The 14,520-nt window shown below is 45.0% G+C and overlaps 1 protein-coding gene across 9 annotated transcripts in view; it reads left to right on the top strand.

Moving 5' to 3' along the window:
• Epac (Exchange protein directly activated by cAMP) overlaps positions 1-14,520 on the top strand; it is a 416,212-nt gene that overhangs the window by 321,346 nt on the left and 80,346 nt on the right. For all 9 annotated transcript variants that reach the window (XM_075888324.1, XM_075888319.1, XM_075888331.1 and 6 more), the window contains 2 exons: positions 4,585-4,819; positions 13,344-13,527. In XM_075888324.1, the coding sequence (XP_075744439.1) occupies positions 4,585-4,819; positions 13,344-13,527 (419 nt within the window). The remainder of the gene's footprint in view (positions 1-4,584; positions 4,820-13,343; positions 13,528-14,520) is intronic.

Below are 14,520 nucleotides of genomic sequence, written 5' to 3'. Positions count from 1 at the left end.
TTGATAGAATAAGCTCGGTTTGTGCTCCTGCCAGCGGTTAGCGTGAAATGATATGCGCCTGAAATATGCTTCTTAAGACGCACGTAAACTATCCAAGCGTCAACCGTGCTCCTGCGAGGCAAACAGTGTGCCAGAGGACATCCTGTAAGACGATAGTTTCCACTATATTAAATTCGGGTAATGTTTCCGAAAGCTGCGTAGGTAACTGAGAAAGCAAGCAAAAAATCCTTTAGGTATGTGATTTAGAGCGCCGTGCGTTCTCTTTTAGTAAAAATATTCAAGTAGAATTTGGTGCCTGCTTGTGATGCGAGGTACCCTTTTCTTACATGACAGCTCGCATCATAAAGTTACCAAAACTAAATAAAGCACATGGAACAACAATCACATGATCTCATGCTCATTGCCAGCATACGTGCGATGGAAATGTTCGCGCAGCAGTGCAGATCAACCACACGATTTAAGGCACTCTCGATTGAGGTATCTTTTCGTTGACGCATTGTAACAATTACATACTCATATTCAAATGCTATATCAGCACAAAAATACAAAACACTCGTGACAGAGACCACCTTTATATAATACCCTATAGCTATAATCGGGTCAACAAAAATTTTTACGCGTTTTGTATGGTGCGTATGCTCAATAAACACTCTTCTACTGCTTCGTGTACAGTCACTATTATTATTATTATTATTATTATTATTAATATTATTATTATTATTATTATTATTATTATTATTCACGTAAACTTTCACTCACATTCCATGGTTCTCGTTTTGTTTTTTTATTCTTCAAAATTTGTTTTGATTTTTTTCTGTGCGTTTTCACACTTTTCAATTGATTTCTTTTTCAGAAAACTATCTGTATTGTAATGCTTATTTTATTGTTTTATATTCGTGTGCGCCCGCATAAAGGCGTTATGGTCGTTCTTGGGCACGTTTAAAAATTAAACAAATGGTTGATGAATTGATTCATTGATTGTTTATTTGATTGCAGAATTGTGCGCGAAAGGAACGATCATTAAAACGTGCCAAAATACGGTTCTCACGAACTTTTTCTCCCAAACGTCGCATGAAACTCTCGGTCAAACGCGCTACTTTGCCAGGAAAAGCACGTATGGTGGAGTCAGAATTCTCGATATCACAGTGAAAACACATCGAACTTTTTATTTTCTTTCTTTTTAAGTCCAGAGCTGACTCACGTGCCGTGATCGGTTCTAACGGAAACGAAACCGCGCTCGTGTGTCGCTGTAAAGCACGGGTGACTTGGTCCGATATTGCTTGCTCCGGAAGATCTACTGAGTTTTATCTCATTCGCTCTATTTTATTGAGATAGCAAGTACTTGGACCCTCTCAGATAAATTTGCAGATGGGCACTCTCAGATGGATTTTCAGATGGACACTCTCAGATGGACACTCTCAGATGGACACTCTCAGATGGATTACCGTATATGTGTACGTATGCATATATATGAGAACACAAGAAAGAAAAGCAGTAAAAAAAGCCCCACCGTAGTGGTCTAGTGGCTAAGGTAATCGGCTGCTGACCCGCAGGTCACGGGCTCGAATCCCGGCTGCGGCGGCTGCATTTACGATGGAGGCGGGAATAGTGTAAGCCCGTGTGCTCAGATTTGGCCGCACGTTAAAAACCCCAGGTGGTCAAAATGTCTGGAGCCCTCCACTATGGCGTCTTTTATAATCATATGGTGGTTTCGGGACGTTGGACCCCAGATATTATCAAAAGCAGTAAAAAAGACTCCGGCGCGCGGAATCGAATGTGGGACCTCTGAAGTGTGAGGCGTGAAGCACTGAACTATGAAGGAGCGCCTCCGTCAACGTTCAAACGGCAAGCTATTTATATCTACCACTTAACGCTGGTGACGGGCAGCTCGTGGTTACCTATCGTGTTTTCAGCATTATTAGCAAGGTGGCGCAATGAGTGTGCGTCGACACATTGTCACGACGTGGCGGCGCGCGCTCTCAACTCCCACGCGTACTTTGCCCCGCGGAAAGGAGAGGGGAGGACGCTCACTCGCGCGCTCTTATCTCGCGGTGGGGAGGATCGTACGTCTTGGCTGGGCTTGGCCTATCACCGGAGCGATTCTGTTGTAGCCACCGGGTGCACAAAGGTCACCGCAATCGATGCACAGTCTGTTTGCGAAAAATGCGTGCTTTTCAGACACAGCAAAGTAACAACTGAGATGCTTATTCGCGTTATTCTGTACCTGTGAGTACGTTTCGTGCGTCATTTGTGCGCGACAAACGCGGAGCACGTTTCGATCTGCTTGCCATTCTGCGCGTGACGTAGCTTGTTGCTATTGCGTTTATTGCTCCGCTTTTGCGGCAAAGCTATCATATATCTGAAAATACATTTTGTTATTTATTTCATTTTTTTTAATTTAGCACGACGGACCGCCTTTTCTGCGGCGGACGGTGCATCACGTCACCCCGTGCCACGGACTTTTGCCATCCGTGCCCCATCCGCAGACCTCGTGGACAGAAATTACCAAGCTCTTTTTCGCACTCCGATTTCTGCGGACTGAAGCAGCACATTTAGCCGAGAGTGTCAACATTGATCTGGCAAACAGCACAACTTGTTTTTCTCATGCGTTTTTTTTTCGCCATTCCTTTTAGAATTGGTAGCACTCGGGTGATTGCAATTCACCAAGCTCATGTTCTGCCAATAATAGAGACATTCGCTAAACGTATGGCTTTCAGAAAACGAGCACCGCTCTCATAAACGGTGATAAATCGTCTTGATTCGTCACCCCCGGAAAATCTTTTCAAAAGCTTCCGGGGGTGACGCTTGATTACGTTGCTGGTGAAACTTCCGGACACAAACCTAAAGCGAGTACAGTCGTCAGTTTGGAAATATATGCGCTATGTAACAAGCTCACGCAATGTGCGATGAAGTGATTGAAGATTCGTAGCGGCGAGCTCTCGCTTCAGACAGCGCTGCCATCTTTTAAGTGTGAATACAATTTATAAGCGACCCCAAACCATCCACCGCCGTCGGCGGCGTCCGCAGTCTTCTATCTTTAAAAGAAAGAGGTCTTGGCGGGCCGCAGCGCGACGTTCTACCGAAAAAGCCACGGACGCGACGCTGATATCGGTGTCAGTAACGCGCCTTATACCCCCTCCCCCTTCGCTCGCTCCTCCGCTCTCCTCGCTCGCTGCAGCTGCGCGCGCACCCCTCTCTCGCGCGCCCGCCTTCTCTCTCAGTCTCCCGTCGAGAGCGGGTCGTGAGGGGGAGTAAAGTTAAAATCCGTTGGCATTCGCCAGTGAGTTAACGTAAACTCCCCCGTGTGATCGAATTGCGATTCCCAGGAACCATTACACCATAAAGGCACCATAGTGTGATTAATAAATATAGTAGTGCGAATTAATAAATACCCCTCATAGCATCACCCCGTGTATTCGCACTTAACCATGTTCACCCTCGGGGAAATGCTTGGGAGTTTTTTTTTTTTTTTCTCCGGCGCGTCCGTATACTCGCTTCGTCCGTCGCCTGGATGCGCTTCGCAGCCAGAGAGGCGGCGGAAAAATCGCCTCAGATGATATTTCTGCTGAGCCGTCCGTGGTGTCGATATGCGCCTATCACCGCATAGAAGAAATGAGAATACAATGGGAAGGTGCTGCAAAATAATTTCGGACACCTACATGGTGCGTTATTGGAGATTAGGATTAATCTGGGCTGCGTTTTTTTTTTCATCATTCAGAGATGTCGGCGCGAAAATATCGCGCTGGCCACTCCTTAATTATTGAATGTATCAAGCTTACAACAGAACAGCTAAACACACAAACAGTAGGATGAAAAGGGAGCTGCCGTTATGAATCAATAAAATAGATGATTAGCTACTCCTGTCGCAATAGACGATGCCGTAAGTCTGCGAAGAAACGGAAACCTAAAGCAAGTGATGATGCAATGGCGAAATCCCTTTCTAGCTTACTGTGACGTCATCTACCCCAAGTTAGCGTCCTGTTACATATTTATCAATCAATTAATCAACCAACCAATCAATAAACTGCTAATTAACACAATGTAAATGTTTACAAAGATATTTGCGAAAACTTTGGTGCTGCAGCTAACAATCTCTATGGCATAATTCCACATTAAGCCACCTGCTCACTTCAGAACTCCATGTAAGATGACATTTCTCTTTTTTTTCACATTTAAGACGTCATACTGGAGAGTCATGGCACCATTAAAATATTAGATTGAATGTGCTGTGGATTTGTTACGTTCGGCTGTTTCCAGGAAAACTCTGTTTGATCTTTTGTTTCTGTTTTGTGCTAGCCTTGAGGAAGACACGTCCGCTCGACACAACCTATGTTTACAGATTTTTTTCTTAGTTTTCTACCCCGTATATTTTATTTTGCGCCCCCCAATGACCTGCACTGTAGGTGGTTCCTTATTTATGCGCCAACATTTCCTTATATCATGTGAATGCAAAATAAAAGACTGGTGCGGGCAGTCCTCTGGCCATGATTCTGTATAAGAATGAAAAAAAAAAAGAGCAAACAGGTACTCTACCTAGGACCTACGTGTAGCTTCACCGCACGCTTTTGCTGTCTCGCGGCGCAGCCGACGGCCCAGGTGCACCGGGCGGGATGGGTTCTGCGCACGCTGCTGCTGTTCCAGGCGCCCCAGCTGGTGCGCGACCGCAAGTACCACATGCGCCACTTCAAGCGATGCATGGTGGGCACCGAGATGGTCGACTGGCTGCTCCAGGTGCCGGCCACCCACGTGCGCCTTAACTCGCGCGCACAGGCAGCCGGCATGTGGCAGGTCCTACTCGAAGAAGGAGCTATCAACCACGGTGAGCTAGATCACGCTTCTTGTTTGAATGTGGCGGTATACTCTGTGTACGCAACACGCTATACTACTACGTCGTCGCTCCATTGCATTGTTGCGCTATCAAGGCGGTGCACTGAACGGGATGGCCAGAAAGACTGCTGTGTACAAAACATATGAATTTGCACTAGTAGTACCCGCACATTGCTTACCTGATCTCGTGCTCAAGTATTTCTGACTTGCTTGCGGTTGGATCGTAGTGTAAATGGATGAACGAAAAAAATCGCTTTGTGTCAAGCCATACAGAACATACTAATTTGTATATGTAAACATGTGAATAGATTATATTGCTCTTCGGAGGTCGTGCCAGAATGTTTGTGACTCTAGTGCTGTTGAAATTTAACGTGTTTGCACTATTTATGTTGCACTGTACTGCATATTTCGCGAATTTTTCTGTTTGTTTTATTGTTTAGTATTGTGTGTTTAGTTTGCTAAGCGAGAAGGAATAGTTTTGCCGCCATAAAGGCGTCAAAGCCTGCAGCTATTTATAACCACAGTAAAAGTTGCGTTTCTTTAAAACTGCCCAGGTTCACTAAAAATAACCGAATGGACATTTATCCGGGCATTTTTATTAATTGTTACGTGTCGCAAGTCAGTACTCGTGTGGCCTAAGCTTTTCCGATCCACATAAAATATTTCTCCGTTAATTCTGATAATCGCATAACGGTAGCGTTGCCGTATGATAGTACAGAGAAAAAAAAAACAGAGAAAAAAGTAAGGGTGCGACTCGCAGGTATGACAAACACACGAGCCTCTGGAATTTCACACAGTGCTGAATAAAGGAAACTGTAAAAATGTATATGGTGTGAAGCGCGAACCGTAATATCCAGGACAATACCACATGGGCAGTATCCAGGCAGGTGCGTTTAGGAAGGTGAAATACAGGGCTGTAGCGTATACCCAGAATTATTTATTAGGGAACGGGTGAGATATGGTCAACTTTGCTCTATGTACGTTCGTGCGCGCGTTTTTATGTGTGCGCGTATGCATAGACTCCCAAAAGCTAAAACTTTCGGGTGGGGTGGAGGAACAGGCCTGATATCCCCTACCAGCCCCGAGCTACGGAAGTGACAGTGCACCAGCTGATTTTGTCGCAAATAGAACGCACTCTTCTTTCAGATGCGGGTGCGTTTTAAGAGCGCGCTTAGCATGACAGTACGTTAATCTATGAAGAAAGCAGGCCCAGTGTGGGCACGCTCTTCGCAACGAACTATTTTTAACCCGTGTAGCCCGCAATTGACCGGACAACACGAGAAGCGATGACTCGGCGACGTACACAAATGGCCAAGCGTCTCAGTGATGTATCGTGTTCCTTGCTGGATTGACTGGACGCCTAAGTGGACACGTAACCTTGCTCAGAGAAGGCAACTGGTCGATTGAGCTCTAGCTGCGTTGTAGTTGTGCGCGCATGCATCTGATGGAATCCCTAAGGATCAAAATGTGGGCCAGTTGGTAATTCATTTTCTTCGTTCAGCGAACTGGGAGCGCAGAGAAAAACACAAAGGACGAAGCGAGGAACTACACAACACGAGCGCTCAACTATCAACTGATTTATTTTCCACATCGGAAGGACATATATAAACACAAAATGCGCATGTCAAAAAGATTATGACGAAATCAAGGGCAGCATGCGAAGCGTGTAATCAAGGCACATGTCTAAGGGTTATCTAGGTAGCTGAATTCACAGTCAAGTAGTGAGAAGGAAGGATGACTTATACATTGGTCCGTATTCCTGGAAATGTGATAGGCTTCAGAAATTTCGCGCGTAGTTTGATGAGGATGCCGGAACAGAACAATTGTATTCTCAAACAGAGGTTGGCACTTGCACGAAACGCAATGTGACGCTAAATGGGAGTAAGGTGTATTTTTCAACGAGCTTCTGTGTTCCCTGAGACGCACGTTCACACATCGGCCGGTCTGGCCAATGTACATACGTCCACAAGAAAGGGGTATCTTATATACTACTCCGGTGATGCACTTAACAAACTTAGTTACGTGCTTCTGGAGGCATCCTCTACCTTTAGATGCATTATGTGCCCTCCTGTGCACCATTGAACATATACTGGCCAATTTATTGGGTGCCGAGAAAACCACGCGCACACCGAACCGGTTTCCCACGTTTTTTAACCCATGGGCCATTTTATGAATGTAGGGGATTACTGCCGCGCGCTTCTTATTCTCTTCCTTGTTCTCTGAAGAAGTACATGTGCGTTTTTCATTATTTTTGACCGTACGCAAGAGCTTTTCACAGACTGAGGCTATTACGTAGGAAGGGTATCCCGCACCTATCAGCCGTTCCAACTGTGCTACGAAACCACTTTGCAAGGTATGCAGGCAACATTTTCCGAGGGCTGAACGTAAGCATGACATTACGATTCCGCGTTTAACAAGCTTGGAATGTCCGGAAGAGTAGTCTAGAACGGGTTTTGCAGAACGAGGATTATATCGCCAGCAAAGGTGCTTACCACCAAAAAACAGGGAAAGGTCTAGGAACTGCAATTTGTTATCTTTTGGAAGCTCGGAGGTGAACCGGAGGCCCATGCCTTCCTTCTCGAAGCATGCCTTCATACTTTCAACGTCCACTGTTGAACACTTTTTGATGATAATCAGATAATCGTCAACATAACGGAATACTTTTGTGCCAGGTTGAAGTTTAGTGCTTAAGGCTGCATCCACCTTCCCAAGAAAAATTTGGCTTAAAACAGGGGCCACACTTGAACCTATACACACACCTGATTTTTGCATGTACAGGTTCCCAAGCCATACGACGAAGGTGGACTTCAAATAGAACGTCAAAATTTCTAGAAAAGACTGAGTCGAAATTCCCGTGCTATTCCTGAACGATATCTCATCATTGTCTTCCACAATGCACTGCTCTACGCTGTTTAACAGTTGATCATGCGACAAAGAATAATATAAGTCGACTACATCAAGACTAAAAGCTGTAACACCGGAGCATTCACATTTGTTGAGGTAATCAACCACGACACCAGAGTTTTTTGCGTGAAAAGGGTCATTTACGCGTAACGCAGAAAGATGTTCTTGCAGATACTGAGATACAACCAACTGCCACGTATCCCTTTCTGAAACAATCGCGCGCAGCGGCATTTCCGGTTTGTGTGTTTTAATGGAGTAAAAAAGTTCTAGCTCTACACCTTTTGCCTTTTCTACTGAAGAGCCGAGTTTTTCCAGGTTAAGCCTTTTCAGCAGCGATATCGCTCTAGTCTTTACTTCCTTGCTTTTTACAGAGAGTGGTTTAAAATTTCTTTCTAAGGCTTCCTCAGCCTTCTTGAGAAAATCTAGTTCATTAATGATAACGAAGAACCCTTCTTTGTCAGAAATGAGTACCCTTAGCTGATTGTTCAAACAAAACTTAACAACTGGTTGAACGCGCAGTTTTCTACTCCCATCGCTAACATTGCTCGAAACTGCTTGAACACATTCTGTTACACACCTATAACACACCTTGTGTTTTTCTCTGCGCTCCCAGTTCGCTGAACGAAGAAAATGAATTACCAACTGGCCCACATTTTGATCCTTTTGCAATGTATTTCTAGTACACAGGGCTCTTTTAACTGTTTTAGTCCCTCTTTTCAAGACCCTGCCATTTTGGCATCGTGGATTGCTGTCTCAACATGTCGGGCAAGAGTAGCATCGTGGCACCTTCGTCAAGGAACTTGTCCGGCAGAGGTACAAATGCTTTTTGGAATGATGAGTCCGTCGTTTGGGCATACCAAAAGGATGTGCCGAATCCTTCGTTCGGAATGGTACAGACAAGTCCGGTGTTATAAGGACTGGCTGAGGGTCATGTGTGACCAAGACGTTCATAGACGTAACAACCGCGATTCGTATCGCGACTGGTGCAAAACTTCGAAATCCGTCACGGAAACTTTGTGGAATTGGATCAGACCACAACTACCTGCCAGGAAAAAACAAGCTTCAAGTGAGGGACGTTTCTTGAACCTAAGTGATGTGTCTGTGCCGGAAAAAATTCAGCAGGTTCTGCAAAAAGGCCCGAAGTTCTCCGTAGAACCTACCCTTCGACCTGAAGAAAAGATTGCCACAGCAAGGACTGTCTCCAAGCTGGCCAAGGAGGAAGAGCGTTATAGGTGTGTAACAGAATGTGTTCAAGCAGTTTCGAGCAATGTTAGCGATGGGAGTAGAAAACTGCGCGTTCAACCAGTTGTTAAGTTTTGTTTGAACAATCAGCTAAGGGTACTCATTTCTGACAAAGAAGGGTTCTTCGTTATCATTAATGAACTAGATTTTCTCAAGAAGGCTGAGGAAGCCTTAGAAAGAAATTTTAAACCACTCTCTGTAAAAAGCAAGGAAGTAAAGACTAGAGCGATATCGCTGCTGAAAAGGCTTAACCTGGAAAAACTCGGCTCTTCAGTAGAAAAGGCGAAAGGTGTAGAGCTAGAACTTTTTTACTCCATTAAAACACACAAACCGGAAATGCCGCTGCGCGCGATTGTTTCAGAAAGGGATACGTGGCAGTTGGTTGTATCTCAGTATCTGCAAGAACATCTTTCTGCGTTACGCGTAAATGACCCTTTTCACGCAAAAAACTCTGGTGTCGTGGTTGATTACCTCAACAAATGTGAATGCTCCGGTGTTACAGCTTTTAGTCTTGATGTAGTCGACTTATATTATTCTTTGCCGCATGATCAACTGTTAAACAGCGTAGAGCAGTGCATTGTGGAAGACAATGATGAGATATCGTTCAGGAATAGCACGGGAATTTCGACTCAGTCTTTTCTAGAAATTTTGACGTTCTATTTGAAGTCCACCTTCGTCGTATGGCTTGGGAACCTGTACATGCAAAAATCAGGTGTGTGTATAGGTTCAAGTGTGGCCCCTGTTTTAAGCCAAATTTTTCTTGGGAAGGTGGATGCAGCCTTAAGCACTAAACTTCAACCTGGCACAAAAGTATTCCGTTATGTTGACGATTATCTGATTATCATCAAAAAGTGTTCAGCAGTGGACGTTGAAAGTATGAAGGCATGCTTCGAGAAGGAAGGCATGGGCCTCCGGTTCACCTCCGAGCTTCCAAAAGATAACAAATTGCAGTTCCTAGACCTTTCCCTGTTTTTTGGTGGTAAGCACCTTTGCTGGCGATATAATCCTCGTTCTGCAAAACCCGTTCTAGACTACTCTTCCGGACATTCCAAGCTTGTTAAACGCGGAATCGTAATGTCATGCTTACGTTCAGCCCTCGGAAAATGTTGCCTGCATACCTTGCAAAGTGGTTTCGTAGCACAGTTGGAACGGCTGATAGGTGCGGGATACCCTTCCTACGTAATAGCCTCAGTCTGTGAAAAGCTCTTGCGTACGGTCAAAAATAATGAAAAACGCACATGTACTTCTTCAGAGAACAAGGAAGAGAATAAGAAGCGCGCGGCAGTAATCCCCTACATTCATAAAATGGCCCATGGGTTAAAAAACGTGGGAAACCGGTTCGGTGTGCGCGTGGTTTTCTCGGCACCCAATAAATTGGCCAGTATATGTTCAATGGTGCACAGGAGGGCACATAATGCATCTAAAGGTAGAGGATGCCTCCAGAAGCACGTAACTAAGTTTGTTAAGTGCATCACCGGAGTAGTATATAAGATACCCCTTTCTTGTGGACGTATGTACATTGGCCAGACCGGCCGATGTGTGAACGTGCGTCTCAGGGAACACAGAGGCTCGTTGAAAAATACACCTTACTCCCATTTAGCGTCACATTGCGTTTCGTGCAAGTGCCAACCTCTGTTTGAGAATACAATTGTTCTGTTCCGGCATCCTCATCAAACTACGCGCGAAATTTCTGAAGCCTATCACATTTCCAGGAATACGGACCAATGTATAAGTCATCCTTCCTTCTCACTACTTGACTGTGAATTCAGCTACCTAGATAACCCTTAGACATGTGCCTTGATTACACGCTTCGCATGCTGCCCTTGATTTCGTCATAATCTTTTTGACATGCGCATTTTGTGTTTATATATGTCCTTCCGATGTGGAAAATAAATCAGTTGATAGTTGAGCGCTCGTGTTGTGTGGTTCCTCGCTTCGTCCTTTGTGTTTTTCTCTGCGCTCCCAGTTCGCTGAACGAAGAAAAGGAATCCCTAAAACTGATCTTTTTATTTACCACGATGGTGCAGTGGTTATGATGCTCGGCTAAGGACCAGAATGTGTCGGATTCGACCACGGCCACGACGGTCGTCTTTCGGTAGAGCCGAAATGCGAGAAGCGCGTCTACTGTACGATATCAGTGCACGTTAAAAAAAATCCGGGTGGTCTTCCTGTACGGTAGCTTTATAACCTGTGTCACCATGGGATGTCAAACCCCATGCACGAGCCAGAACAATTTTCCGAGTAACTTTATCCAAAGAAAACCTGAAATATAATGTACACGTCAAAACAGGCGCACCTTAAACAAACACTGATGACAAGACATTGATATTCTAGTTCAATAATGATTGCAATATAATTGAGTTAGCTAACTAAATTATGTGTTGTTTGCGCGAGCAGTCCTGCGCTCTTTACCTAGCGACGGAATTGATTAGTTGTAGCATTCTGAGCTTGGAAAGTGACCATATTGCTCGTGTATATTGCACATTAGGGCATGTTTTCTTAAGTCCAATGAGTTCGAAACGGCGCTTCGCATATCCTGTACCACCTACTTTGCAATGGTGTCTGGAAGCGCCAAAGCGATTTCGTAATGGGTTTCCAAGTGCGATTTGCTCGTGACACTTTGGTACGCGAATCGAATCGCTGGCGCTAGCAAATTGAGAAATTTGATTTGCTTTTTTTTTTTTTGGAACCGTCCGTTCTCTGCGCTTGCGGCCAGTACTCGTGTGCTTTTCAAACGAGCGTTTCCTTGCCTGTCTAATGGACCGTACCCCTTCAGGAGATTTTTTTTTCATAAATGCTAAACGTCCATGCGGATCATTCCCGTTCCCGCAAATCCCGTCGTTGCAGGCCCCGCGTTGATCGTTCAAGTCAGAACATGTTGGCCCACACCTCGGTTGCTGGCGACGCTTCGAAGTTTCCCATTCAGGAGTGTATATACGTGCGGTTATTTTGCTATTTTTTTGGGGTTCGCACATAGGCGTAGGTAATTAGTAATGACAAAAAGTTATTGTATATGGCGCATTTTTTCAGCTTTCCTTCACCACATATTTTTGTTTTGTGTTTGTTGACAATGTATTCTGGGGCTGTATCCTCACATATTTAATTGCCTAGAATAGTGATTCCTAGAATAGTCATGGTAGGTGCTATTGGTGCTTAAGCGCAGGATGAGTGATACCACTGCAGGCTATCTATGACCAGTGGAGGGGAAAGTTGGCTAAATTGTTCTAGAATGGAATGTTGGGCGAGTTGGAATGCTTGCATGGTTGACGCAGCGCTAGAGACGAGGACGGAAGGAACGCAGATTACAAGGACTAGATTTTTGGCTAAATGATAGCTTACGGTAATGCAAGCGAATGTTGTGTAGTAAGATCGCTTAAAAAGAACTTACATACCGCTTTTCGTTGTAGCAGAAATGTATACTTCCAAATCATGAAGATGGACAAACCAGAGAAATCTTGAAAGATTTCCATAGTAATAAACGAAAACAGTTCTATCAGCAGAGCATTAGATGTAGTATGGGATTGCGAAGTTTCTTTTTGAAGATCAACGTAAAAGGCACTAAATTTGTGTCAGTGGCAGTAATCGCTACGCCTGGCGTGCGTGTGCGTATTGTGTTGTGTGGCATTTGCCGATTGTGTCGCATTTGCCTTAAAGCAAGTGCGACACAATCGGTTCCGAACGAAACTGGTTGAACGAAGCTTAAAAAAAAAAATGGTCGTGATTTCTGGCCCTGTCGAATTGTTTTTTTTTCTTTTATGCCTTTGTGCTTTGTAGATCATTTTCTCGAGCGAGACTTAGTGCAGGAATTTAGGTGCTTATAACTTTCTTTTTGCAGCCCGCACAATAAGACAGAGACACGCCGGAATAAGGTCTTGTTTGTACCTTCTGTGTGTGTGTCCCCGTTTTTTGTGCGCCCAACAAAACTTTTTACGCATGAATTCATTCCAACTTGCCCAGCTATCAGTTTTACTGCTATTTAGCCGCACCGGAAGTTCCCGTTGACCGTGCTACAGATGTTGGCCTTCCCCGTGATAGTGCAAACAGCTTTTGGAGACTTTATTATTGCAGTCGTTTCGGCTAGCATGCTGGTGTGGATGTACGTTCGCCACGTGTTATTTTTTTTTCTTTTTAAAGGGCAGTATAGTCCCTAGTCTTGGTCCTGTCGAATCGTTTCTTCCTTTTCTGTCTTGTCTTTGTCGGTTTGCTGCCTCACAGATCATCGTCTCAAGATAAAATTAGCTCAGTGATTTAGGCACTCCTTGATGTCCCGTTGCCCCTGTCACTGGTGTTGGTCTTCCCCTTAGAAATTCAAACAGCTGTGAAAACATATGTGCTCGAGCGAAAATGCGCCCATCGTTTGAAACTCGCAGTGACGCGCGAGCACCAGTTCAAGGACAAGTACATGTTCTACCGGTTTCGCGAGGACGAGGAGGAGCCCACCAAGTTGCCCACGTCCGAAGACCGAGCGCAGGCCGAGGAGGAGCTGCAGGACGTGCTCCTGCTGCTCATGCAGCTCACGCCGGACGCCGTGCTGCGCATGATACTGCGGAAGCCGTGAGTGTTGCTCAACCTGCGCGTGAGAAAGTACCGCGTCGAAAATAAAGCAAAAAAATTGACCGATATTTGATACCACTCTGAGTGCCAATAAAAACTTTTGGACGCTTGCTGCACCATTTGTAATTGATGATGTCCGTAAGAACCAGTAACACTTGAAGACAAGAGCTTGCTGCATGCTTGGTGATGCATTGAGTTGTACCATGAGAGATCACACTACTTGTAAGACAAAACTATCCCAGGTGTGAGGGACATGCACAAAAATTTAGGTTGAGTTTCCCTATAGATACATAGATAAGTGGGGTTTAACGTGCCAAAACTAACATATAATTATGAGAGATGCCGTAGTGGAGGGCTCCGGAAATTTCGACCACCTGGGGTTCTTTAACCTGCACGCAAATCTGAGTACATGGGCCTGCAACATTTTAGCCTTCATCGAAAAGGCAGTCGCCGCAGCTGGGATTTGATCCCGCGACGTGCGAGTCAGCATTCGAGTACCTTAGTCGCTAGACCACCGCGGCGAGGCTAGCTTGACTTTCTCAGTCGAGTAAATTATACTATATAAATGTAATAATATAGCGCTGTCTTTGAAGGCTTAACTGAATTTGGTGGATGTGGAGCGAAATTCCCTTAAAAGCTCTCTATAAGTACACAAGATGCACAATCGACCGAGAGGACTGTACGCTTCAGGCAAATTCGAAATAGGTAAGATTTTATGCAAATTTTTATGCCAGACACTCATTGCAGGATGCACGTGCCGTGGGGCTGGTCGAAATACCGACGGGAGCCAGGAGGCATGCAGGCGACAAACGGACGCTGTTCTGAAACGCGTGTTAGGGGAACATAAAACGTACTAACAATAAAGCTCGACACTTACGCATTGCGTAGGTAATGATCTACTGACGTTCACGCTTATTTGTGTTTAATTGGTGTACACCAGCGCTACGCTGACACCACTAACGGTTACCGTGCATGCACGTGTTTGCAATGCCA

This window comes from Rhipicephalus microplus, chromosome 1, assembly GCF_043290135.1.
Source record: "Rhipicephalus microplus isolate Deutch F79 chromosome 1, USDA_Rmic, whole genome shotgun sequence".
In the NCBI taxonomy this organism is placed as follows: domain Eukaryota; kingdom Metazoa; phylum Arthropoda; class Arachnida; order Ixodida; family Ixodidae; genus Rhipicephalus; species Rhipicephalus microplus.
This window is presented reverse-complemented; position numbering and strand designations above follow the sequence as displayed.